Source organism: Vipera berus, assembly GCF_964194415.1.
Source record: "Vipera berus genome assembly, chromosome: 2".
NCBI lineage: Eukaryota > Metazoa > Chordata > Lepidosauria > Squamata > Viperidae > Vipera > Vipera berus.
Genome location: NC_138203.1, coordinates 223,773,873 through 223,801,227, shown reverse-complemented (window position 1 = coordinate 223,801,227; position 27,355 = coordinate 223,773,873). Strand labels below are relative to the sequence as shown.

General features: G+C 36.1%; 3 protein-coding genes across 6 annotated transcripts in view; 2 read left to right on the top strand and 1 right to left on the bottom strand.

Moving 5' to 3' along the window:
• PBRM1 (polybromo 1) overlaps positions 1 to 14,450 on the top strand; it is a gene marked incomplete at its 5' end in the record, with an annotated part of 63,131 nt that extends 48,681 nt beyond the window's left edge. For all 4 annotated transcript variants that reach the window (XM_081316819.1, XM_081316820.1, XM_081316821.1 and 1 more), the window contains 5 exons: positions 4,785 to 4,949; positions 8,742 to 8,888; positions 10,780 to 10,847; positions 11,681 to 11,897; positions 14,082 to 14,450. In XM_081316819.1, coding sequence (XP_081172945.1) covers positions 4,785 to 4,949; positions 8,742 to 8,888; positions 10,780 to 10,847; positions 11,681 to 11,897; positions 14,082 to 14,254 — 770 coding nt within the window. In that variant the 3' untranslated portion in view covers positions 14,255 to 14,450. The remainder of the gene's footprint in view (positions 1 to 4,784; positions 4,950 to 8,741; positions 8,889 to 10,779; positions 10,848 to 11,680; positions 11,898 to 14,081) is intronic.
• A 6,458-nt stretch (positions 14,451 to 20,908) lies between these two features.
• UQCC5 (ubiquinol-cytochrome c reductase complex assembly factor 5) lies at positions 20,909 to 24,215 on the bottom strand. The gene is made up of 3 exons (XM_081316828.1): positions 23,880 to 24,215; positions 22,325 to 22,514; positions 20,909 to 21,094 (listed from the first exon to the last, which is right to left on the bottom strand). The coding sequence occupies exons 2-3, from the start codon at positions 22,473 to 22,475 to the stop codon at positions 21,036 to 21,038; spliced, it is 210 nt and encodes a 69-aa protein (XP_081172954.1). The 5' UTR covers positions 22,476 to 22,514; positions 23,880 to 24,215; the 3' UTR covers positions 20,909 to 21,035.
• Positions 24,216 to 25,101: 886 nt separating this feature from the next.
• NT5DC2 (5'-nucleotidase domain containing 2) overlaps positions 25,102 to 27,355 on the top strand; it is a 31,856-nt gene continuing 29,602 nt past the window's right edge. The window contains exon 1 of the mRNA XM_081316824.1: positions 25,102 to 25,746. Coding sequence (XP_081172950.1) covers positions 25,368 to 25,746 — 379 coding nt within the window. The 5' untranslated portion in view covers positions 25,102 to 25,367. The remainder of the gene's footprint in view (positions 25,747 to 27,355) is intronic.

The window sequence follows — 27,355 nt, the reverse complement described above, 5'->3', positions numbered from 1 at the left end:
CTGTTGGAAAATAAATTTATAAACATTACAGAATGAAAAAAATAATTATTTCAGAACAAACTGAATTTTTAGATTAAACTTTGTATTGGATCTTTAAGTCTTCCATTTAGTTTTAACTTATGAATTTAGTATATCATTTATTTGCAAAAAAAATAGTTCTACTCAATTATCATTTCAAGTAATTTTTCTTCCGTAGAACTAAGAACATATATTTGTTGCACAATTCGAAATAAAAATTAGGGGTTCCTATTGATTTCTGTCTTTCGAAACATATATAATCTGTGATTTGGGACCATTCTTTTCATAATGTGTTATTATATTGTTGATATTGTTATTATATAATACCTATGGGAGTTAACTATTTGTTTCCACTAATCCTGTGTTTTATTTTGATTAGAATCCATGGGTTGGATTCTGGTTTAGTTGTATTTAGAATAGACCTATTAAAATCAAGTAATAGTGAACTACTGATTTCACTCTTCTGACTCTAAATGTGTAAAGCTTGATTCCAAAACTTTCTTCTGTAACTAAATTTTATTAGTCATTTTGCGTGTGGGTGGAGCAAATAATAGCTAAAACAAAGTCAAGTAATTTGTACTGTTCCTGCAAGTGGACAAAGAAGATAATCCAGTCTGAAACTACCTGTGTTTCCCTAAAAATAAGACCCTGTCTTATTTTTTTCGCCTCCAAAAGAGGCACCAGGTCTTAATTTTCAGAGGGTGTCTTTTCCACTCACCCCGTGGTGGCAGCACCGGCAGCCCCACTCAGCTGGCCCACTTCTTCTGCAGCCGAAGGAGGAGCTTCATTCTACAGCTGAGGATGGAGCTCCAGTCTGCATTTGGCAATCAGAGGCCTTCTGGAAAGGCCTCTGTGGCCGAGAACCTAGCTACGGATTGAATACAATGGAGTTCGGCCTGCATTCCCCAGTTAGAGGCCTTTCTGGAAGGCCTCTGACTGTGAAATGCAGGCCCGAGCTCCATTGTCAGCTGCAGAATGAACCTGCTCCTTCGGCTGCAGAAGAAGTGGGCCGGCAAGGCAAGTGTCGATCCATGGGAGGCCTGGCTGCAATGGTAAGCTCCAACCCCCCCACCCCACCCCCGCCCTAACTTGATTTTTAGGCATGCGCATCGCCCCAAAACTAGGCCTTTGGGGGGGATAAGACTTATATTAGGGCCCATCCCCAAAAATCAAGCCAGGGCTTATTTTGGGGGTAGGTCTTATTTTTGGGAAACCGCGGTACATTAAAAATGAGAAGGAAACATGATTACAATTTTCCTTCTTAAATGTCATTTACAGAATATAAAATGCCACAGAATTTATATGTCAATAAATACTTTTTAATAAATAATGGAAAATAATTCTAATTGGATTTGTGTTTTGAGTAGAGACATATACAGCAATAATTGACTTGAATCTTAATTTTGAGGCTTTGAAAATGGGGCGCTGTGTTCTAGATTTATTTATAGACTACCCACTTTGATTTAGAAGCTAGTTTTGACACAGAAAATTTCATGTCTACATTTAATCAACTATGGGTTTACAGGGATGAAAAGTACACTATTTTCACTTGGACAGAATTGGATTTTAAGAAAAAGTAATATGTCAAGTGAGTAGGGCAACATGGGGATTGTGCTAAGCACTTTATTTTACATGGAAGTTACTGATATATTTTCCTTTGCAGAATTGCATTACGTTTCCTTACAGAGTTTGTTCTTTCGGGCTTTTTTGTGCAAAACAGCGTCAGGATATATTACTTACTAGATAGCATTGGTAAACCATTTATAATTAAAAGTTAGTGCTATCAATTGCAAGCTACATATTTTTTCCCCTGGCATTTTCCTTATGTGATGAATATTGATTTTTACACATGAGAATTTCCTCTAAATTATAAGTAAATATAACTAAAGAAGAATAGATTAACAAATGAAAGAAAGAGTCCTATCATGCCTTTAACATTTCATTTCATCTCAATCGTTTCAAGCCCTGGTTTGAACAAACTGGGATTGGATGTGTTGAATTTGGCAATGAAACTAGAAAGTTTAACTCCTGCTTCTACTAATCATATTTAATTGCTTTGTCATTACTATATTTTCCCTCTCTTTTCTGCTTATATCTAGCACAAATATTTAAGTCAAAATCATTTGTGAAATGTCTGCTATTTTTCATAGTCCAAGTTCACGTTAATAGAATTTGTATGAAAAAATTTAAACTGATGAAAGTATCTTTAGAATTGTTTGTTTGATGTTTTCTTTTAACAATCATTTATAAAAAATAGTTAATTCATGTTTTTCTTAGTTAAATCAAAAGAGAACACATTACTTTTTTCCTGATTCACTAATGAATGGTACCTTTGATATGAATCATACATCGTAGATACTAAAGAAATTCTTATGTATCCTTACTGTTTATTCCTCCCACCCACCCCAATAGATGATGTATGTGTAGCATTCCTTGTGTTGTTTGGTTTCATGTTCCTTAAATATATATTTGGGTTATCGCTTATATTCCTATCCTCTTTTTTTAATACAAAACCCACCCTTTTCTTATTTAACTAATATACAGAAGCGTTTCAAAAACTGAAATGGTACAATAGGAGATGAGTCTTCAATCAGATAATGTATAAATGCTTGCCCCATTCTTGATTTTTTAACAATATTTTCATCATTTATCTTGGAAATAAGAGAGAAATCCTTTGTTCAGTTTTCCTCTAAAAGGTTAGAGTGAGTAGTGGCAACATTAAACCCATAACAGAGCCTTGGTGGAGCAGTGGGCTAATGCCTCCTTAAGTAACACCAGCTGCCTGCAATTATTGCAGGTTCGCATCCCACCAGGCTCAAGGTTGACTCAGCCTTCCATCCTTCCGAGGTAGGTAAAATGAGGACCCAGATTGTTGGGGGCAATAAGCTGACTTTGTAGTAATGCTGCTGGAGGGGGCGAAAGCCCTAATAAGCAGGCATATACATAGAATGAAGGCTATTGCTAAGCACATTGGTTTGTGCTTAAATTGTAAGCCGCCCTGAGTCTTCGGAGAAGGGCGGGATATAAATGGGATTAAAATAAAAATAAAAAATAAATAAAATATCTGTAGTGCAGACAATTTGGAATGGCATTAAAAATACTACTTTAGAGAAGTAAACACTGCCACCTAAAAAGATATTATATTCTTTAGTAAAATTTACCCTAATTGTAAACAGCTAAAAATGTGTTTAAATTACCAAATGCGTCCAATGTGTTATAATAAAAACTTAAAAGAACATTACTGAAGGACCACAATAATAGGAAAGCATTAAAAACTTGTTAACATAGAGAAAATAGGAGAAAGCTCACACTTGCTGTTCCTTTGACAACATATATTAACAATTTGGGGAAATCTTATTTTAATAGATTAAATCGAAGAGGATGTCCGCTATATACAGTACAAATATGCACTAAATATAAAACTACATAATTGCAACAATTTATGTAATAATAGTTTATTAAATGACACAGATTGTATCTTTTGCATCAGTTGTCATTTGAGTGATGGTATTAATTGCATACATTACCTCATTTGCATCTGCATAATTTGAGTCATGGTGGTGTTTTGATTGCAAAATCTGTTGTATCAAAATCTGCTGAATTGATGTTTCATTGTATTACTAATTTGGTAAAGAGCAAATAAAGTGTTTTAATAAACAAGTCTTCTTTATCAACTTCAGCCTTAGTAGTAGTAGTAACAGGTTAATTCTGTGAAGATTGAAGTGGATTTGTAGACAAAGGATAGCTGACTTACAGGTAGTCCTTGAATTATGTCTTTAGTGGAATCTGCCCATCATGGTAGTAACTCATGACAGTCGTAATGTGGACTGGTCATGTGACTGACCTGATTTTTAGACTGACCTTTTTTGCAGTTAAGGAAATCTGTGGTTGTTAAGTGAATGCTACAGTTGATAAGAGAACTAGTAGTTCACTATGGACGCAGTTTTATTGAAAATCAGAAATAAGTGCTGGTTTTCAGCAAATCCATTGTACACTGTGGTCACATGACTGCAGGACTGACGTCCAGGTGCATATATTATTTAGCATTAAACAGCTGCCATTCTGTTCATAAGAGAATGGTGTTGCAGTTTTTAAAAAGATGATAAAGAATAAACAACATGGCTTAGATTATGAAATCACAAAGCTTGCAAACCAATACTTTTTTCTCCTTCCTGTCACCTATAGCACATCCCTATCTATTTTATTGCACAATTCCACAATCAGGTAGGACTCAGCAGAACTTCAGATTCAAAGGCAAAAAAGTGCATTGGAACCTTAAACCAAATCTCCTTTTCCCCCAGGAACATGCTGCAGCTGCAGAAGGCAGCCAAATGAGGCTGTGAAAACATACAGCTGCTTTAAGGAGTTGCAGACAGATGCTTTGTGAGTGAGAGCCCACATGTTCCAGAGCACATTTTTCCCTTAAAATCTGTAGCTGTGCATAGTCGGTTGCTTCCACATAGAAGAAGATCTTGGGAAGCGTAGAAGGGAGGCAGACACAGAAAATAGCCTCCCCGTCTTTCCTTCTCCCCACGGTTGTCCCGACCTGAGCCCGTATTTCTTGAAATCTTTGTGAATTTCAAAAAAGAATTCATATATCCTTTTTTTTTGTTTGCAGCTGAATAAGTTCAAAATTACATACTGTATTACTAAAATTGTGTGGGCTCTTTTTTCCTACCTAAGGCTAAATGATCAGAGAATATATTTTTTTTAAAAAAAAAATCTGGGTGATAAAACAGAACTGAAAATCTAAAATACTTTTGCAGAGCGGGCAGCTAAGGTTGCTGAGCAGCAGGAGAGAGAACGAGCAGCACAGCAACAGCAGCAGAATTCTTCCCCCCGGGCAGGCACTCCTGTCGGGGCTCTTATGGGGGTGGTGCCTCCACCAACACCAATGGGGATGCTCAATCCGCAGTTGACACCTGTTGCAGGTAAAAACAAACAGGGGCTCTGGCCATTTTTCCTTCATCCACTTTACCAAACTCTTAACCAATCTAATAAAACTTTCTTCTTAAAATTTACCTTCAAAGCTTCCTGATTTTGAGCACAAAGCTTGCTCCCACTGGTAGAGATATTATATTTAATCATAAGCATGCACTCTTATCCTGACCACTCCTGTAACGGCACTTTCCCTAATCAGCAATCCTACGCCTAGTTTGAATTGTATCCTCTCTATTAACTGTTGGGTGTTTTTTGTTTTTTTGTTTTTGCTGCATAATCAGTATATCCTGGGCAAAGTGAATGTACATTTGAAGTGGACTCCAGTCTACGAAAGTTTGTTCAGTAATGAGAATTAGTCTGTAATGTGCCACAAACCTTTGTTCATTTTGCTCACGTAATATAATTGATTTCAGTATCCCATAAGCAACTTTCTTTCACTCTAATGATGTTAAGATGGGAACAAATGAGTATTTTACCTTCGTTTGAGAATAAAACTAATGTTACCTTCCAGTTGAAATGATCGTGTATGTTTGCAGCAACACACAGGAAATGAAAAAAGTTGCAAGTATTTTTTCTAGACCAGGAGGCTTTAGCAGCCTCTCTGTATCGCTGTTCCCAGTGGTCACTTTGGATGAAACATTAAAATGTGGTGTAATATGGCATACATTTGGTCTTGATGTGCCCCTCTATCTCTGGCATGTCTATATGGAGCAATTTGAAAGACTTTATTCAGTTATCTACCAATATAACTGAACCCAGAAGTTTAGTGAACATTAGTTAACATTTGGTGAAAGAAGCCAACTTTGAACCAAAGTTTATGATCCTTTTAAACAGTAACTCATGCTTAGAAGTTGGACTTTTTGATCAGAGGAGAGCAGAGCAGAGGATAATGAGTCTCAGGCCCATTCTCACAATGCATATCTTATCATTTAATGTTACTTTTGAAATGGCCAATGTAGGATACAATATCTCAGGTCTTTGTTCAAAGTCTTATTTTCAAACCTTGGTGTTAAAGCCTTGCATCACACTTAAAGTTTGAAAGCAAGGCACTAATTAAACATTTGCTTTTGAAATGTATATGGACCCATTTTCAAACCAATACAGTGTTCTGTGTGTTTTACAGCTATTTCTTTGTTTGGGAAATGTAATGTATATAATTGATTTTGGAAGGATCAATTAATTTATAGGAAATAGATGTCTCAAACTAATATATTGTTTATTTTTTCTCTTGTATCTCCCATTGTCTGTACTATATATTCACTTGATATAAAATAAAAAATGCAGCTAATATAATTCTCACAAATGATCATAATATGCTTACAACATCTACCATATTATTAATTTTGGTATCGTAGACAACTGTTTGTGCTGAATTCAGACTCTATTATTTGAATTCTGTTCCTAGAACAGGAATTCCAACTATTTGGTTCTACTTATACCTCCTGTGAATCCCTTCCTTAAATTCGTTCTAGAAAATGAAAGCTCTGAAATTGCATGAAAGGTGCACTGGATAGCAGGGAAAAATAAAATAAGAGAAAATGCTTCTGCCTTTAGCTTCTACTTATAGAATACTCTTCTGTCTCCATGTTTATGCTTCTTCCATGAAACAGTACTTTAGGTTCTACCTATTATTTTTTTGTCTTCGTTCTTTTTTTTAATGGAGGTGTCATCATGAGTGGCATGATACTCTAGGCCTTTGAATTTTTTACTCAGTTCCTGAGCATGCTTAGTTGCGCAGTGAATGCTTGTGCTGTGCTTGTGGCTAAGAATGTGATGTTTGAGCTATGGAATCCTATTCAAACACTCCATCAATTACAATTTGGGAACTTTTGTGTGTCAGCTTCACATGCTGGTTTACAAGGGTGCTAGGCTACTTTGGGACTTCTCTAAAGAGAATTGACAAACATTTGTGACTTGCTTTGAATGCTTGATAGGTTCAGTATAAATACTGAGTATAGCCATTAGTTTTATTGTTGGGCATTATGCAGTAGCCAGTGATGTTTTCTGTTAATTCAATGTCGGACATGAATATACTACTCAGTAGTACGTTCTCCAATGAATTTCTTTGAGCATCCTTATGTTTTTTTTACATAAATAATCTTGAGAATTTGGTTTCATGAAATATATGGAGGTTGTCAAGGCTGTTGAGAAACTAGTCCAAGAAAGTTTGTTTTTAAGTAGCTTAAATTGGAAGGATTCTTTTCTGTGAAGTTTAATTTTTTGATATGTATATTTTAATCTCTCCTTTATTATTTTCATTAAAAATGAAGGTGATGAACATAGCTAATATTCCTTCCTCCTCCTATTTTCCCCACAGTAACAACCTGTAAGAGGGGTTCGGCTGATGGCATCTGGCTTTCATGCCTAAAGCAGGACTGGGATTCACAGTCTTTTGGTGTCCAGCCTGATGCTTTAACCACTAGACTTATCTCTTTCAAAGTTTTCAAAAAAAGTGGTGGGGGTTGAGCAAGGACCTCCTGACTAGAGGATTCCTGTCCTAGTATACATATTTCTACCCCCTTATCCAGAGGGTCATCTCCATTCCTTACATCATACGAAAAGAAATAGCAAACCTCTAACTATTTCAGCATATGCCTATACATTTCAACAGTTAATAGAAGATGTTTGTTTCACTAGATTTATTTTAGCTATTAGATAAGGTTCACACAGCCATTGCAAATAATGAAAGTCATCCTGTACAAAAGATTTATTACTTCCAAAGTCCTTTTCTCCTGTAATAAATGTAGTAAAAACAATTACATTTGAATTAACATCTATGGTTCCAACTGTGATGGTACCACATAATTTATGTACATAGGTGCTGTTTTGACTTTCTGTGGAAGCCTACAAAACAGCTTGCAAAGATAACTTTCCCAAATTCTTCTTTTTCCCCCCTCCATTATCTTGATTATCTAATGGAACATCTTCTCCATTATTTCTATCAGGGTAATACTCTTCTTTCCCTCTCTGATGTTGCCCCACTTGATTCCTTATAAATCTTCAAGAACAATCCTTGCTAACAAAACTTCCCCTATATTAATCTTTCTTTTTCAGCTATTCCCTTCTTTTTATTTTCTTCCTCAAGAGACATGCCCACTTTTCTGCCACATTGTACCTTTTTCTCAAATATTTTATGATTATTAGCAAATACAAATTAAAACTTTTGGCATTAGGTATTAATAATGTCAGCATGACTATTGGCAGTTCAAAAATTTGAAATTGTAATTGTAGAAAGTATTGTCTATGATGATAAATTTTATGAAATTGCGTGATAGCTCAGGTGTCTCTCTCCTGAAATTGTTTTCATACTCAGTCGGTCTTGATGAGAATGAGATGAAGCAGAATAGCCCATTTTCTTCACTGTTGTTGAATTAATTTCTTACTTGTTTAAATAATTGTGTCAAGCATGTTAAATAGTGAAACTGAGTGCTTTTTTTCTAACTATTTATTTTCTATGCAGCTACAATACTATACCATAAATTCAGAATGTGCTTATAACAATGCTGTATACATTCATATAACCAACAGGACATTTACATATATTTGCAGTTAATATTCTTTTAATGATGTAGAGTTTGTTTCTTTCAAAAATATGCCAGTAAGCTAATACTAATCTGTTATAAATATTCTATTTATCATTGTAACATTGTTTTTGCAAAGTACTAATTATAGTGTTGTATGGCAATTCTGAAGATGCTTATGTGTGGGTAGTGCACGTCATTATTAATTTGACCATTTTGCATGTCATTGATGCATGTTTGAAATTTGTTGTGTTCTTTAAGGCATGATAGGTGGCTATCCACCAGTGCTGCCACCTTTACAAGGCCCAGTTGATGGCATTGTTAGCATGGGCAGCATGCCACCACTTCACCCTGGGGTGCCTCCACCCCATCAACTTCCACCAGGCATGCCAGGCATCCCACCACCGGGTAAGAATGAACCTCCTCATTCATTCATTATCTCGTCTTTCTGTTCTCACCCCATTTAATCAATTACTCTAGGAGAGGTTTGCAACGCATCCACTTGTAGCTTCATTGCTTGTCTTTTACTGACTGTCATAGGTCTAGGATATTGAGCTGTTAATGTGAAAGTACAATGAGAAATCTCTTAGGTACAGAAAATACATATACTGGCATATTAAATTTGTTGGCAAAGCAACATATGTGGACAGTCCAGCATCAAAAGGAGTTAACTAGTAAAATGTAAGAACGCCTCAATTAGTGCTTAAGGGCTTGGCTTGACCAGAGATGTGGAATATTAAAGGCTTATATTTTCCATTCCATGGAATACGTCAGAAGTCTTGTTTAAACTGGACTAAATCCAACTAACTCATAATACCAATAGAAATCATTACATCAATTTGTTTTTCACTTCTAGCTTTTAACATTGCAGTGATTTCAAATGTGTACAGTATATCCTATTTTCAACTACTTGGTTTAATATTAGGCAAATAAAATTTTACACCTAACACATGATTATATTTTTTCAATACGCTGTCCTATGTACTATATTCTAAACTCAAAACGTATCCAAGAAGTAGTAGTAGTTAAATGTACTTTTTATATTTGCCCTGAGCGTTGAAGTACATTTCTAATTACAGTACATTCCAGGCTTACATACTTAAATTTTATTGCCTGGACAACAATTATCTATTATGGTGAAAATAATATTAATCAAAAGTTAAAGATTATTTAACTTTCCTTTCTATTCCTCTTTTAAAAAATATATAGATGCACAGGCAGTTATGAAAACCCTAGTTATTTTACTCTTTTTTCCCTGCTGCTAATTTTTATTTTGCCTTTTCTGCATGCATTGAATAAATTTAGGTAGAAACTAATAAAGATTATGTTTGCATGTCATACTTAACTCTAAACAAGTGCTTCCAAACCATCCATCAGTGGTTTAGCAATAATTAAGCATGGTATATGAACCTAGAATAATGGTACATTTAATTTGGTTTATCATCTATCTCTCCTGAGTTACACTTTGTGGTTTGTAATAACCAGAAATGGTTTCCATGCTACATTTGAATAACCCATATATTTATTGTAAAACCACAAATGAGTTGTTTGGAAACCACAGCTTTCCATTTCAGGTTAAAGATGACGTGCATACAGTCAAAATCTGTATCTCTCAGCAGGACTTGCTTAGAAGTCTCCTAAAAAGTTATTAATTGCAAGCAGAAATATACCGTATTTTAAAGTTCTATAAATAAGGAGTACAAATGTGAGCGCATTTACACTGGAATAATAACAATAAATTACAACATACATTTCTATGGTACACTGTTTACTGTTCACTACCTGTAGCAAGTGTGCTTCTCTGTTCTTAGAAAAATTCTAAATTATCTCCTTAAATAGAGATGGTTATTTGGTAAAATAGCATGTTTGATTTTAAAGGGTAGACTAGAGCAAATTTCTCACAAAGCCACCTGAAAGTGATGAGAAGTATGTGGAAAAAGGACCAAGCACAAACCTTTGGACCCATCATGCAGTGCTGTTGCACAGTTTAATTACAAAAAAGTTGTGTTGAGTACTTGCACAAGTTCCATTGTAGTCATGTTTGGGAATTATTTATGAATCCAGTGGATGTTACTTATTACTGGATGAAGTTAATTAGGTGGAACCCAAAAACAAAACATATCTCCGACATCCAGATGAAATGATTAATTATACTGCCTTAAAATATATATATTTTGAAAATATTGGGTTTTCACTTTTTTGAGGTGACTTTAGTTTGTTATAATGGAGCAGTATTCTTTTGTTTGTTTTGTTTTTAGATTGAAATGAGATTGTGGTTTTGATATGTTTTAAAATACAGGTGTTCTAGGGCAAAACGTTTCTTCCATGGTAGGAGCCGCAGCACCAGGAAGTCCATTTGGGCAGCAGGTAGGTACAGAAAAATCCAATAAATCATATTCTGATATTGTGTTTTTTTTAAAGAAATAAACTGTCTTCCAGTTCTTTAAAGGGTGAATAAATGAGTAAGAGGTGATAAGGGAATAACATCAGCAAATTACAAACGTGTATATTTATAATGTATTTCTAATTTGCTGATGTTACTCCTTTATAACCTTTTACCTGTAGGAGTCAGAAATGCTGGATAATCTTTTCAGTCTGGGAATTGGTTTATGTGTGTATAGTGCTAGTAATGTCATAGCATCAGCAGTGTTGGCTGGGCAGAAATTTGAAGAGAGTTAATTTTTCTACCAGGTTTGGGGAACTTTATAGAAGTTTAAAATATCCGTTTTGCCACTTAAACAATCCAAAATGAGAAAAAAATAGTTTGGGTTCAAGATTTTAAAATTTCATTTGGTATTTATATTCCCCATCTCCAAAGCCTCCATATTTTTCGACCTGCACACTCATGGAGAGTTTGGAGGCCTCAAATGACATTTTAATGTGCTTACATGAAATCTTTGAGTTGTCCACACATTAGAAAGTTATGCCAAAATCTGGGTTGTGATTAGATGAGGAGTTATAGGGTCTCTGTGAGGGCAATCTGTTTATCTAGCCACCTACTTATTAGATACACATCCCTACTATCCAGGCAATGATGTATATTACCCAAGACTGATAATGTTGCCTAGCTAAGCATATAATCGTCTGCAAGTAAAATAACCAAGCTAATACTTGTCAAACATTCTTAATACTAAATATTTCTGGCTGTTCTTGACCTAACCTCTAAAATGCATTCTTGATATTGTACTTTATATTTCTAGATGGGTATGCTTGGTCCCCCAGGCCAACAAGCGCCACCTCCCTATCCTGGTCAAAACCCAGCATCTCAACAGGTCATGCAGCAGCCTACAACGCCTATGTTTGTCTCTCCTCCACCAAAGACACAGAGGCTTCTCCATTCAGAAGCTTATCTGAAATATATTGAAGGTCTTAGTGCTGATTCAAATAGCATTAGCAAGTGGGACCAGACCCTTTCAGGTAAAATTACAAGGAAATGAACCTCTTAAAGAACGTTGACACTTTCCATATTCTAGCATTCTTTCATCTTACGTTAGAACAGCATCTGCAAAGGAAAGTATATCACTTATGGTCCAATATAATTACACAATTCTATTTCTATCAGTAAATTGTAGATTTTTGTTCTTAGATTTACCTAGATTAATATTAAGTTATGTGGAGAAATTTTAAAGGAAATTCTTTTTCTGTGCACTGATTCTGTATTTTTCCTTTTTCACTGGTATGTAACAGGTCAATTTGGTCATCTTACTAAATTATTCATATTTGTTCCATTTTTTATATTTGTTTATGTTTATGTTTATTGGACTTATATACCGCCCTTCTCCCGTAGGACTCAGGGCAGTTCACAAGGAATTTAAAATAACAATACACATTACAAAAGTTAAGAACAATTAAAATAATTAAATTTAGTCCTTGAATAAAATAAAACCCTTATTGTTGTTAGCTGCGAAGTCGTGTCCAACCCATCGCGACCCTATGGACAACGTTCCTCCAGGCCTTCCTGTCGTCTACCATCTGCTGGAGTCCATTTAAGCTCACGCCTATTGCTTCAGTGACTATTAAACTCCAATTAAAACCCAATTAAATAAAATTACAATTAAAATTCTCAGTCCTGGCGGGAAAGTTCAAAGAGCCAGGTCTTCAGGTCCCAGCGGAATGAATGAAGGTCAGGGGCAGTCCTGAGCTCTACGGGCAGCTGGTTCCAAAGGGCAGGTGCACCCACAGAGAAGGCCCTCCCCCTGGGTGTTACCCGCTGGCAATCTTTTGCCGGCGGTACCCTGAGAAGGCCCTCCCTGTTGGAGCGCACAGGCCGGCAGCAGGTGTTCCCTCAAATATCCTGGACCCAAGCCATTTAGGGCTTTATAGGTCATCACCAGCACCTTGAATCTCACCCGGAGGGCAACCGGAAGCCAATGCAGCTCGCGGAGTAGAGGTGTTACATGGGAGTATCAGGAGACCCCCATCACAACTCGCGCAGCTGCATTCTGCACCAGCTGAACTGTCTGTAGATTTACCAGGTCTTTGCTACTGTGGCCCTATTCAAGATCAGTTCCTATTTTTTAGTTCCATCTTATTTTAGTGCTAAATGAAAAATAGATGACAAACTGTGTGGATCTGTTACTTTCCATAATGGACTTACACTTATGATATATTAATCATAGAATCATAAATTATAAATGGGGGCATTTAGGCATCAAGACTAATTCCTTGTTCCCAAAATTCATCTTCCATTGTACCAACGTCTGTCCAGCATCTGGTTGGTAGTTGATTATCTTGTTGAACTACTGTTAAAAGACGTTTTTTTTTAATACTTGGCTAGAATCTTCATTTCTATCATTTAAAATTATTATTCTGCATTTTATCATCTGGATAGATGGAAAACGAATCTTTATGTACTCTGTGATAATCATTCACATATATGAAAAAACGTTACGACATCTCGCTTTCCAGTCATCGTTTCTCAGTATTTTCAGTTCCCTGATTATCAGTGTTGTCCTCTATAGAATCATTTCCAATTATCCAATTTTGTCTTTCAGCAAGATGTCCAGAACTGAACATAATATTGACATGGGTTCAGATTAGTGCACATTACTTACTGTTACTGCAAACTTAATTCTTATTGATACAGCATTTTATTTATTTATTTTATTTTAATTCCATTTATATCCCGCCCTTCTCCGAAGACTCAGGGCGGCTTACAAGCTTAGCAGTAGCCTTCATCCTATGTATATACCTGCTTATTAGGGCTTTCACACACACACACCCAAGCGGCATTATTACAAAGTCAGCTTATTGCCCCCAACAATCTGGGTCCTCATTTTACCTACCTCGGAAGGATGGAAGGCTGAGTCAACCTTGAGCCTGGTGGGAGGCGAACCTGCACTAATTGCAGGCAGCTGGTGTTACTTAAGGAGGCATCAGCCCACTGCTCCACCAAGGCTTTTTACGTACTACTTTTTCAGTTCATGTTCATCACCAGTTCCAAAATCTTTTTTACAAATAAAATTTCTAATCTAGGGATATCCCCTCCTGTATTCATGCATTTAAAACAATAATGTATTTTGCAGGTTGTATAATGCATCAGCATTATTGGTGAAGTATAATGACATATTTTAAGGCAATATATCGCTTTTCTTGTTGCAGCACGAAGACGTGATGCCCACCTCTCAAAAGAGCAAGAAAGTCGTCTTCCTACACACTGGTTGAAAAGCAAAGGGGCTCATACCACAATGGCAGATGCACTATGGCGGCTTCGAGACTTGATGTTGAGAGATACACTTAATATCCGCCAGGCATACAACATAGAAAATATTTAATCTTTCAATGCCAACATATAAAAAAAAATTGTGGAACATAGCTGTTTTAGTTATTGGTGAGGGAGAGAAAATTGTTTTTATTGCATCTTATTGTATATTGCAAGATTGTTTTTTTATAAGGACATTTTTAATAAGCATATTTCACTTTTTGTTATATTATGTTGACTTTTCTTAAATATACAGACTTGTGCATATGGTTGACTTGAAAGATGATCTCATGCTTGGTTCTAAATGCAAAGCAAGGTTATATCTTTTTTTCTTCACAAATTCTGATAAGATAGGGAGGATGTTTACAGTTTATCTTGAAAAAACATACATTTACACCTAGACCATAGTGGCATGAGCATCCCTGTATTTATACGGTAATTACTTCTGGCAGGTACATCACATTTGCTTAAAGGGTTTTTTATTTAAAAAAAAAAGTTACTGAAATAGAGAAAAAAACCTGGTAAATACAAGAATCTAAATTTTTGGTCAGTAGGAGGATCACAGGACTTAAAAATGAAGAAAAATAATCAAACACTTCAATTAGTTCAAACACGGTGAGTTTGTACTGACCAACTTGTCCTTTGTGAAGAGTCCTATAACCATGAGACTGATCTAGGGAGAGAGTGTGTTATCGGCTTCATTTCTCCAGAAAAAGAAATCACCACAGTTGGGCTTATAGAGATACTCGAGGAAGGATAAATAACTACAAGGGTGCAAATATTTGTTTCTGCTTTCTATTTAATATGATTCCATTTTTGATAGTAAACATAATACTTTTGCATTCTCAGATCGCTTACAGAACATTTATATATTTAACAGAACATGACATTTTTAAGGATGCCAAGACCTATGTATATTTAATACATTTTAATACTTTTACATTTCTACCACTGGGAAAAAATGGATGTGTTGTTATCTGAATAGTTAAGGTAATATTACAAATAATGCAGGTTTTAACTGACCTTTGAAGGTAAGTAACAGGAATGTAAAAGAGAGGCTTGCCTAAATGCTATCCATAATTTGGCACTGAGATTTGTATACTATTTTTTAAATTGCTCTGATATAAGCATTGTACTGCAGCTACTGAAAATTTCAAGTGCATAACCAGTTGCACTGCAGTGGTAAAAGGTTTAACATAATAATGTTTTTGGTGGGCATTAAAACCCTGATTTTGAATATCTTAGTTGAAAAAGTAAAAAAAAATATTTTCAAAAATATCTTCTTTTGGGATCACAGTTTTTACATCATTTGCAACTCCAGTATTTAGACAGTCTCTTTGAAGTTGTTCATGAAGTTTAATTGGGTTTCTTGTTAATTTATTTTGAGCAAACTACCTTCGACGTAAAATTGTGTTGTTCCCTGATTTGCTGCCTAATTTCACAAAACTTCTTAGTTTCATTGCCTTCCTCAAGATGGGACTGGCAATTGATAGAAATATTAATTGGTCATTTCATTATAAAATACTTTAATTAAATATGTAAATACTTTGACTTGGTGGGGAAAAAGTATGACTATAATTTTAAAAACAAGTTTAAAAACACCAAATAAATTTCATGGAGGTTTAGAGCAAGTAACAAGCTAAAACTTAACATTGTCAGAAAATATGTTTTTAGAAAATTAGCTTGATTTCTAAGGAAAAACTACTTGAAATGAAAAACTACTGTGGTTTTCACTTTAGAAATTGTAGAAATAGGGAGGAATCCAAATTTAGTTCACTAGAATTAAAATATTCAATATACAACCCTGGTTTAATGCAGATCCCAAAAAAAATAATGATGGCAGAGCTATTTCAGAGATATAATTTATACTTCTAGGATATAGCTTTTGACAAATCTAATAAAACATTTAAAGAGATACAGTTATCAAATAAGGTACTAATATAAAATGTAACTTAATTGACATTAGAGGAAAAATATTTTGTATCTTTAATATTCTATAATCTGTGGTACAAAGAACCTTAGTTTATATTGTTTAAAATATTTAAAAACCTCAGAGAGACATATATATGCTGCTACTCCCACCCCCTACCCCACCCCCACCAAGTTTATTTTTCTCTCCTGGGGTTTTCTTAGTTGACCTTATAATTTTCAACATGGAAGCAGTTGCAATGTTGGGAGCTGCTAAAATAAATGCATGCCTGCTCTTATGGCTTGTGACCAGTTTGTTTGACATTACCTCAGATAATGGTATTTTCAACCACAAAGTTAAAAGAAGCCAGTAGCACATCCTAGTTCTTGAGTACTTAGAACTGCCTTGGACATTTACTTAATACAATCACTTTTGTTAAGAATTGCTAAAATTACACCAAAGAATTTGGATTTATTTATTTTTATTTATTATTTAAAAAAACATTTGTTAAGAACAAGATGAGACACCCTTTGGATGCTGTGTAATGCAGAAGGATCACTGCTGAATAATTTATAGCATTACTTTCCCAGAGACCTGACCTAAGGGGCAGCTTCACCACTCCTAACAGCCTAGGAGTAAACAATTAGAACTGTAAATGAGACCTTTTCTTTGGAAGTGCAGAGCACTCCTCTTAAACTATTAGGCTGGCCCTAATTATTTTAAATTTAATTTATTCCAATATCATCTGTACTGGGGCATTTTGGTAACGTGTAGGGTTTAAGGTTTGGTGGTTACAATCCAGTATTGCACAATTAGCACACAATTATTTTTTAATTATAATTTGTTGAACAGGAGAACAAACCATGTTTTATTTGTGGCCACTTGGAATTCATTATTTGTTATCTTCCACAGCCATTCACTGTATTAGAATAAAAGGACTTTGGTTATTCAAATAAAAGTATGGGAAATGGTTGGCTTGAATGGTAAAAATACATCAATTTCAGTTTGAAAGTGATTATTAGTTTATTGCCTATTTATTCCTTACTTTTTTTAAAAAGAGCGAATCTGTATATGAATTCAAGTCAATGCTTTTAACTTTTTTCCAGCATATATGCTTTTGGACCTGGTTAATCCATGCCTCATTTTTACATCTGGTTGTATACTCCAATGAGTAAAGTGATAATTAGTCCATGTGCATGTACTATCAATTTGTCTTTTTTGAGGCTTTTTAATTTAAATAAAAATAGTTTGTAATTTGGATTAACCAGGTTTGATTGTTCCATTAAGAAGTCTCACTTTTAGTTCTAGACAATTTTACTATAATTCTGACATGTTCTGTAAAGAAATCATGATGACATGCAATATGTGCATCCTGGTAGTTACTTTAGATACACAGAACAAGTTTAAAATCTAGAGAAAAATAGGCACGTTTATCCTACATTCAAAAACCTTTCCAAAAAGAAACATAACCACTGAGCTTTAGAAGAATACAGAATTTTTAAATTGGTACACAGATAGAGAAGCTAAGTTCTCATGTATGCTAAGCCATTACTTGTTTTCTCACAGTTAAGTTACAACAGCTGGCATCATACTAAGTCAAAACCAAGCTAATCACATATGTGTGAAACCTGTCAGTGTGATTTGTCAGCTATTATTGATAGCTTAGCATTAGGAGCGGACTATGGTATTTGGTTGTTCATTGAACAATATTAATACCATCACGATTTACTACAGTGTCTGAACTGAGCCTATGCTATAAAGGTATGTATCAAATTCTATATCTCTCTTATTAGACTTGTTTATTAATGGTATCAAAATAACATTTAAATAACCTTAATTTTATAGGCTAGGGGAAAAAGTCTTTTTCCTGGTTTTGAAGTCCATGTTGGAAGTTAGTGTGTTTGTAAACCAACTTTAATCAGATCTTGGCTAATCAAAAAATTGAACAAAAGGATCCATTTTTTTCATGTGTACAGCCAACATCAGAGTGAAAGTCCACAACTTGTCCCCACTGTATTTCACCATAAACAATGATTTATTGCAATTGCCCATATTTGATAAAATAACCTAAGTCTTGCAATGTAGCTATGCTTATGTTATAGATTTAATTTCTGCTCAGTATTCTTAGATTTAAAATACAGCAATACTTTTCCTTTGATCATAATGGATTTATAAATCTAGCAGATGGCCATACAGTACATTTTTATATATTTTTTCTTTGAAATTATATGTAGCTTTTCTTTTTTGCTATCTATTATGTATATATATTGACCATATTTTCTTAGAAAAAATAAAGGACAAACCTGAAAAAAGGGCAAAGATGGAAAAGGTGCATAATGATAAAAATGTTTATGTTTAAAACTTTGTTTTACAAACGTAGTGTTTCTAGTGAGCAATGTGATCTTACTTCATCTAGTACATTCATTCATTCTCAGCTATTTTCTCCAAGATTAATACAGTTCAAAGGATTTTTTTAACTAGCCTTTCTGATCAGACAAGTTCCACTTGAGAAATCTATAGCTTTTAAAATAAATACATTTTATTTATTTACATAGCCAGTCATCTAACTTAACCGATTCAGCTAAGGTGAAAGGGAAAAAAAACCAAGAAAATTCTCATGTCAGTGTGATAACTATCTCAAATTTTCTGTCCAGGTTTGTCAGGTTTTTCCAAAGTTGCAGATCTCCGTTTCATAACTACAGTCGCTGTCCTTGTGAATTTTTAACCCTTGGAAATGAAGTCTATTATTACTATTGTGCCTGTTTGCATTAGATGGGCATGGTGTGATGACATCTCAGTGTTTTTTTTTTCCTTTTTAAAGAAACAGATTGGCTTTTTGCGCTCTCATCTTTTATCAAGAGAATCCTTAAGGTTTTTTCACTTCAGGCATCCAAGCAACGCCAGCTTATCTGAGGTTTTCGGTGTTTCTCCCAACAATTTTAATTCCAAATTTGATTTATTTTAATCCAACATTTCTCCTGACATTCTGAACACAAACTAAATACAATATGGAGACATAGTAAAGAGCCTTGGCACATTCCTTTCCACTATTTGAGCTATTTACGTCTTGCATATTTCAATTGTTGCATCCAGGTCATCATGCAAATTCTTCAGTGGCAAATCGGATGGCCTGGTACACCAGTCTTTTCAAGAGCTCTTCACAATTTCTTATGGCTTGTCTTTGGATATTTTTCTATTATCCATTTGTTGTTAGCATTGTGACGTCAGCTTTCTAAGTTCAGCTGGTGTACATCAGCAGTCCATATATCACATATTGAAGCCTGGATTGCAGAATTTTGGGCATTTTCTTTCTAGTATGTAAAATTATTGAGAGATCTAAAAGGCCAGACTGAAGGCATATCATGCTGGAAAAAACGAAGTTGCATAGAGCTGACTCCAACTTGATAGTAGTTAATAAAATCCTTTTATGTTAAGTGCAATTGACAATTTGAGCATTTGTTTAGGTAGTGTCTTTTGGTATTGCAATAAAAAAGCTAGTTTCTTGTCCCCTGGTTACTACTGTTTTCCACATCTGCAAGAATCTCTAATTGCATCAACTTAAATGTTTTTAACCAGTCCTGCAACTCTCTTAACTCCTGCAGTTTTGTTGTTATTTCCTAGGGCCAAATTCACTTCCCAGAATGTTTGGCTATATTTCACTATCAAATCCTTATTCATTCTGTCTAATCACAGAACATAGAAACCTGCCATACAATTTAAGACTACTGATTAATCTGATTATGTAAATTGAAAAGCAGATCTTTAAAGTTTCTGCTATCTGAAAGTGCAACTGATAGAATTGGCATTTTTCTCCATTCAGCAAGCTATTTTTGCTGATTTTTTTTACTAATAAAAACAAGAATGTTATAAGAAAAGCAAGGAAAAATTATCCTGAATTACAGGACACTGCTGATTCCCTTGTGTATATTTTTCTCCAGAGTGTGGAAAGCAACTCTAACTACAGTGTATTATAAACTTTGTTCTATTTTACCATGTCAAGTTCATTTTATTCATACATATTAAGTTCACAAATAGTAAGTCATGATTTGCTTAGCCATAGTTTAGGTAATAGCACGTTAAGCCAAAATCAAATCTCATTATGGCTTTGAGAAATACATAAATCCAGATGAGACCCACATTATCTAGTGTATTCACAAATACCTTCTGTGCAACAACTCCACATGTCAATTAAAACATGAATCTATATTATATACATATTCTCATAATGGTCACTGTGTGTGAGAGAGAAAGAATTCTCATTATAACTTGCTCCCCTAAACCAATGACTTGGATTATGAGAGAACTGTTGCAAACATTGGAATTAAATGTTCCCTTTTTGCCTTTCCTTTTTGCACTTCCTCTGGTCAGCCCAGTAACACAGTAAAGTAATTCCTTTTACTTTAATAAGACAATACATAAATGTGATTGTGTACATTTACAAAAAACGATAAACCAATATGTCACGAAACAACAAATTTCTAAAACACAGAGCAACATTTTCTAAAATGCAACAGGTAACCAGTCTTATTGTTATGTGAGTAAGTCTGAGTTATAATCATGCTGGCCACATGACCACAGAAATTTCTTTGGACAATGCTGGCTCCTTTGGCTAAGAAATGGAGATGAGTCCTTCCCACTAGAGCTGGAAACAGCTAGACTGAGTACCACAATTACAGCAGCAGAGTACACCACTGGAAGTCCTGAAGAACCAGGATAGGGACAGATACATCTGGAGATAATTTATGTGATCACTCTTAAGTCAATACCAACTTGATGGCACTTGAGTTCACCAAAATAAATAATTAAAACAAAGCAGACTTAACAAAAAATACATTTTACTGAACAAAATGCAGTCAGTATTCAGTCTTATTTTAAGCAAACTTTGAAACTTAGATTTATTTATTAATTTAGAATCCATTATGTACAGATAATTTCAGTGTTGTAGTCACTTTTCTTCCAACTTCTGGTAATATTGCTCAGTCTGTTTTCTACGGTAAACATCATCTGCAAAACATTTGTGACCATTTCTATTAACTTTTTGAAAATAGTTTATTTATTTAACATAATTAAGTTGCAGTGTTTCAAACTTAAAACAATGGGTAATTCATGCAAGATCAAAAGTATAAGGAAATTATCATCAAGGGCAACCTTATTCAATCATGAATTCCACAGTGTGGTGGAATATTTTCATTCTGACATATTTTTTTAACTAATACCCACTTCTCTAATTTAAGTAAAGTGTGAGATTAATCTCAAATTTAAACTTTGAAATTAGGCCAAGGACTAATTTTATCCATTTCTAAAAAATGCAGGATTTTAGAAATTAGTTTTCTGTTTTGTAGAATAGTCATATTATGCTCAGTCTGAAGCTAATACCTCTGTCTAGCCATTTTAGTAGTTTTTCATCTGTCTCCAAAATACAATTGGAAGATTACCTGAATATTTTATCAACCCTTAAGCTAAAAGTAAAACCATATTTCCCCAGTGTGGTGATTTGTAGTTTTCTCAGGAGCAGTATGCCTGCCGATAGGTTTTAAGATGACACTGAATCTTTACAATTTTAAGATAATTCCATTCTACTATTTTATTGGAGCACTTGAGGCCTTTGATGCCAAGCAGAAACAGAATAACAGAGTTGGAAGGGACCTTGGAAGTCTTCTAGTCAAACGACCTCCTGCTCAGGCAAGAAACTTTATACCACTTCAGACAAGCGTTGTCCAATCTTGTCTTAAAAACCTCCAGTGTTTGAGCACCTACAACTTCTGGAGGCCAGCTGTTCCACTGATTGTTTTAACTGTCAGGAAATTTCTCCTTAGTTCTAGGTTGTCTTCTTGATTAGTGTTTCTTGTCCTGCCTTCAGGTGCTTTGGAGAATAGCTTGATCCCTCTTCTTTGTGGCAGCCCCTGAGATATTGGAACACTGCTATCATGTCACCCCTAGTCCTTCTCTTCATTAAACTAGACATACCCATTTCCAGCAAATTTCCATTCTTTATGTTTTAGCCTCCAGTTCCTCAATCATCTTTGTAGCTCTTCTCTATACATTATTTGAAATGATTACCATTAAAAGGTTGCCTTAAGTTCTTTTTTTTTAATAAAAGCTGAATATCAAACAGAAATTTGAATATTTCAATATAATTATTTGGAAAGATGTGGAAATTAATATAGCATAATTAAGTCATGCATGTTTAAATATATCAAAAAAATTTTTTAACAGAAGTTTAATGATACTTACAAAAGGTCTGATTGCCAATTGGAACATTAATCATAAACCATTCCATAGCACCACCAAGAACGAAGTAGAAAGGAAGAAATCTGTATATACCAAACCGTTTCTTTCCAGGTACTTTATTCATTAGTTGAGTTATTTTACTACTGACAGACATTTTAAGAAAAATTTAAGACTCGTTGTAAGAAAGGTGATTCTGAAACACATCAAACAAAATTAATATTTTATGTATAAGGCTGTCCAAAATATGGTTAACCAAATATATAAAAGTATGGAATAAAATTCAGTTTTATCTTTGCATATTTCACATCTGATTATACCTGGGCTCAGAAAGACACAAAACTAAAAAAATGCAGCATTATTCTATTCTATTGTTATTACTATTACTAATAAATCTATTTAATTTATTGTGAGTTAATCCCAAAAACAGTAAAGCACAGCAATAGCACTGAGACTTATATATCGCTTCATAGTGCTTTACAACACTCGGCAACATTTCTGAATTCTATCATTTTCACCTCAGCTACTAAAATCCTTCCTGACCATTCTTGGGGAAATGAGAATAAGGGGTCCTTTGATGCTCTGAGCTTGACTGCAGGTGTTTCATTACTCAACTTAGCAACATCATCAGTGCTATCAGTATGTGATGCATACAATCTTTCATTTTATAGCAAAATCCTTATAAAATACAATATGAAGACTGACTTAAGATCATCTATTTTGTTCAATGCCACCTAATGAGGATCAACAACCTGCTAGAACCTAGAACAATTTTGTATGTTTGTTTGTGGTAACCACTGATTTCAGCATACCATATACAATTTGAAATGCAAAGAACTCTAACATCAACAAATCTTGCAAACATTTTAAATACCCATTTTGCATTAGTCCATCTCTAGCTAGCCATCATTCCAGAACCAAATAGCTATTAATAACATTGATACTGCACTTATACATGTTCTGCACAAGCCTGTAACGTTTCCTTCCAACATATGACTGATGGAAAATAAGAGACCATTCCCGGGGTTTACATTAATCATTCACTATCCTTCAGATCCTGAAGCAAAAACTCAAATACTTTGGCCACCTAATGAGAAGGACTCACTGGAGAAGAGCCTAATGCTGGGAAAGATCGAGGGCAATAGAAGAAGGGGACGACAGAGAATGAGGTGGCTGGATGGAGTCACTGAAGCAGTAGGCGTGAGCTTAAATGGACTCCAGAAGATGGTAGAGGACAGGAAGGCCTGGAGGAACGTTGTCCATAGGGTCGCGATGGGTCGGACACGACTTCGCAGCTAACAACAACAACATCCTTCAGATCCAGTTGTGAATAAGTTGTGATGCCATTCAGTCACTAATACCAAGAAAGCACCCAAGGCTAGCTAATGTCTAGTTTTACGTAAAAATTCTCCATCAGAGAACGCATTTCCAGGGTCTGAAAACCTTGCAAATTTGGTCTAGTGGTTAAGGCACCCAGGCTAAGAAAGCAAGAGACCGCGAGTTCAAATCCCCTCTTATCTGCGTGACCTTGGGCCAGTCACTCACTTTCCGCCCAACTCACCTCACAGGGTTGTTGTTATGAGGAGGAAAATACGGTGGAAGAAGGAAGGTGGTGTTGCATATGTTCGCCGCCTTGAGTTATTTGTAAAAATAATGAAGGGAAAATAAATAATTTCTGATTACTATAACCAAGGACCCGTGCTCATACAAAGGCAATGCTGCTTTTCCACCCCCGCCACTCTCGGTGGGAGACAGTCAATCAAAGAGGCCGAACACTCACAACAGCCCCCCCTCACCTACAGGACTCAATAAAGAAGAGGGCGCGCAGGACGAGAGCGCAACAGGAAGAACGACCACCCTCCCACCCATCACGTCTTCCGAAAGAGACGAGATAGCGATTGGTTACGTGCTGTGCGTAGGGGGCGTGGCCTGCCCGTCTTTGAACAGAAAGAACGGAACGAGCTGAGGGGGCTTTCTGTGCGGGTGCTGCTGCTACGCCAGCTGCGATTCTCAAACGTCGGGCGCTGGTGGCGTTCCTAAAGCCCCAGAGCTGCTGCCTCAGTTCAGTTGCAAAACCGGCGAGGCGAAGCGGTTAGAAGCCTCTGACCGCCCCCTGTCGGAGCCGAAGTCGAGTAATCCAGTGTCTTATTGCCTCCCAACATTTTGTAAAACTCTGGGCAACTCATTCTATGCAAGATCAACTTGGCGAAGTGAATTTCGCTTTCTTTTTAATCAGGTGTCTATCAGTTCACAGGAGCAGGCAGTCTGAATTGGAACACGTTTTATCCATTGAAAAATAGGAATAGGGCTTTCTGTACGTGTTCCTTATATCCCTCCATTGGCCATTTTCACTGAGCATTCTTGTAAGCGAAAGCATGTCCTTTTTCCCCCAGAAAGATTTCTCTCGAGAACTTACTTTTATACGACTTGTCCGAGTAGCCTCATTCGCGGCTCAAAGGAACGGGAATTACAGTGTCCGAAAAAGAAAACATGCCCGCCCTAAACATTTTAAATAGCCTAGAGCAGGGGTAGGCAACCTCGGCTCTTTTATGACTCATGGACTTCAACTCCCAGAATTCCTGAGCCAGCTGGACAACAACCGAGCTGGCTCAGGAATTCTGGGAGTTGAAGTCCATGAGTCATAAAAGAGCCGAGGTTGCCTACCCCTGGCCTAGAGCCAGGAGGGCCAAAAGGATCTTGGGAACTGTAGTTCTTGTCTGTCCCAACAATCCGAAACAACTCACAGGAGCTGAAGGGGGCGGGGAGGGGGGGGAAAGAGGACACCGAAAACGTTTAACGAACTACAAATCCCAAGTGGTCCCGAAGCGGCGGCACTTATGCTGGAAGACCCGCCTCCTCCTTGGCAAGTCTTGGGCTGGAGCGCTGCCGCAGATCCGCACGGACTGGTTGCTCTTAGGCGGGTCGGATGGCTGGAGGAGTCGGTTGTTGTCCAGTCTGGCGGACGATGCAGCTGAAGAGGTGCGTTGGAGATCTGAGATGACGGTCTTATGAACTCATCTCCAGGAAGAGGCTCTGGTCCCGGGAGGCCATGGCGGCGGCTGGACTCAAGGCTGCGAGCAGCGGCATATGGAAGAGCGGCGGCGGCGTCGTCATCCTTCAACAACTGATGGTCCCTGTTTCCAGCCACGGCAGCTGCTGCTATTATACAGGCCCCGACGCCGGATCGGGGCGGATGGGATGCAGGCACCAGTGGACCCATCAGCCGCAGTCCGAGGAGCATTGTCTCCCGACGCCGGCCTCCTCTTCGATCGGCGGCACAGCTAAGAGAACCGCCGACGCCGGTCCTGCTGGGGCAGCGACAATGACAGCTGCTTCCTTGGGCAGCCACCAGCCCAGCTCCATCCAAGGGATCGATACGAAGTCCTATCTCTGGGCCAAATACCACGAAATGAAAAAGCTGGTTTATGGTAAGGAGGGAGGGAGTGGGAAGTGGTGGGGCTTGGCTCTGCGTGGCATTTCGTTGAAGACCACTAATTCTGATGAATTAAAAAGCCTCAGTGTGCGTACATCTGAGAGCTGCTCAAACACTCGTCTCGTTTGATTCCAAAAAGGGTGAATGTATATAGGAATAAGGAATAGAATAGAATAGAATAGAATAGAATAGAATAGAATAGAATAGAATAGAATAGAATAGAATAGAATAGAATAGAATATTCTTTATTGGCCAAGTGTGTGATTGGACACAGAAGGTATTTATCTCCGGTGCATATTTACATCTGGTACTATTATATAATTGGGTGGTTGTATCATTCTGTGGTGATCTTAAAGTGGTTTACATGATAATGTTAGTATTCCTAGTGAGGAAACACCCACATTACAAACTGTTACTTGTGCATTGCTGTTAATAGTATCATCTGCTGCCAAACTAACTTATGCTAACTTATTCTCTTCTATTGGTGATCTGCTAATTGTGAGAGTAACTAAGAATGCCAAATTATAAAAGATGCTGCAAATTGTATTCTTTTTTTAATTAAAGAGTTTTACAAAAAAAAATTTTTACAATACATATCCCCAAAAGCCACCCGCCCCAAACCACCCCCCTTCCCCCCCCCCACTTCCCAGAGCTGAATACAGGGTTATAGACATAATAATCATATTCTAACTAAGATTATCCATTATAAAATTAACCAAATTCATAATGTGCTTTATCACTTTATGACTTTATAACTTATTCTCTTCTATTGATGATGTGCTAATTGTGAGAGTAACTAAGAATGCCAAATTATAAAAGATGCTGCAAATTGGATTCTTCATATTTTCTCCAAAAACATATTTGTGTTTACTAAATGACATACGTGGGTACCATGATGATTAAACTAGATGACATTAAAATGGGAAACATTTTTAATCAACTCTTCCAATATACACATTGCTTATCAGCTTACTAAAATTAGTAAGGTTGCGATCCCTTACATGTTTTGCTTCTGTGTTTTGTTAAAATTTAACCTTCTAAGCTCCTTGAACTTGTGCGTGTGTGTGTCTGTTTCTGTGTGTTTTAAAATCTCTGTTGTACATAGTTTGTGAATTCTAGGTTGAGGGTTTGAAGTTGATTCTTCAGTTGCTTGAATATTTCAGTTAAGCTGAGTAATGAATATGCCAACATCATTTGTTGGAAGCATTTAACACATTTTTAACCATCTTAATTGGCTCCACAATTAGTTTCTGGATGTAGTTCAAACTAATGTACTGGCATTGTACTTTCAAGGTGAAAGTGGTTTGAACTTGCTAACTTGCAAAGCTTTCTCTCAGAAGAACTACCTGTGTGTTCATATCTCTAGAAAAGGCTATGTTTCAAGCTCCCTTTCAAACTAAAGCAGGTTATAGTAAGTTCTTAGTTGCAGTGTTATCCTCGTCAAACACTTTCATTCCTCTATTGTCTGATTAGCATCTTTCCAGGTCTGAACAAGAGAAATGTTGGTTCTGTATCATAAGGATCACTATCTTAACAATCTCAAAAGGCTACTTAGCTTTAAAAAAAGGGTCAAGAATTGTTTAAAAACTATAACAGATGTTGGA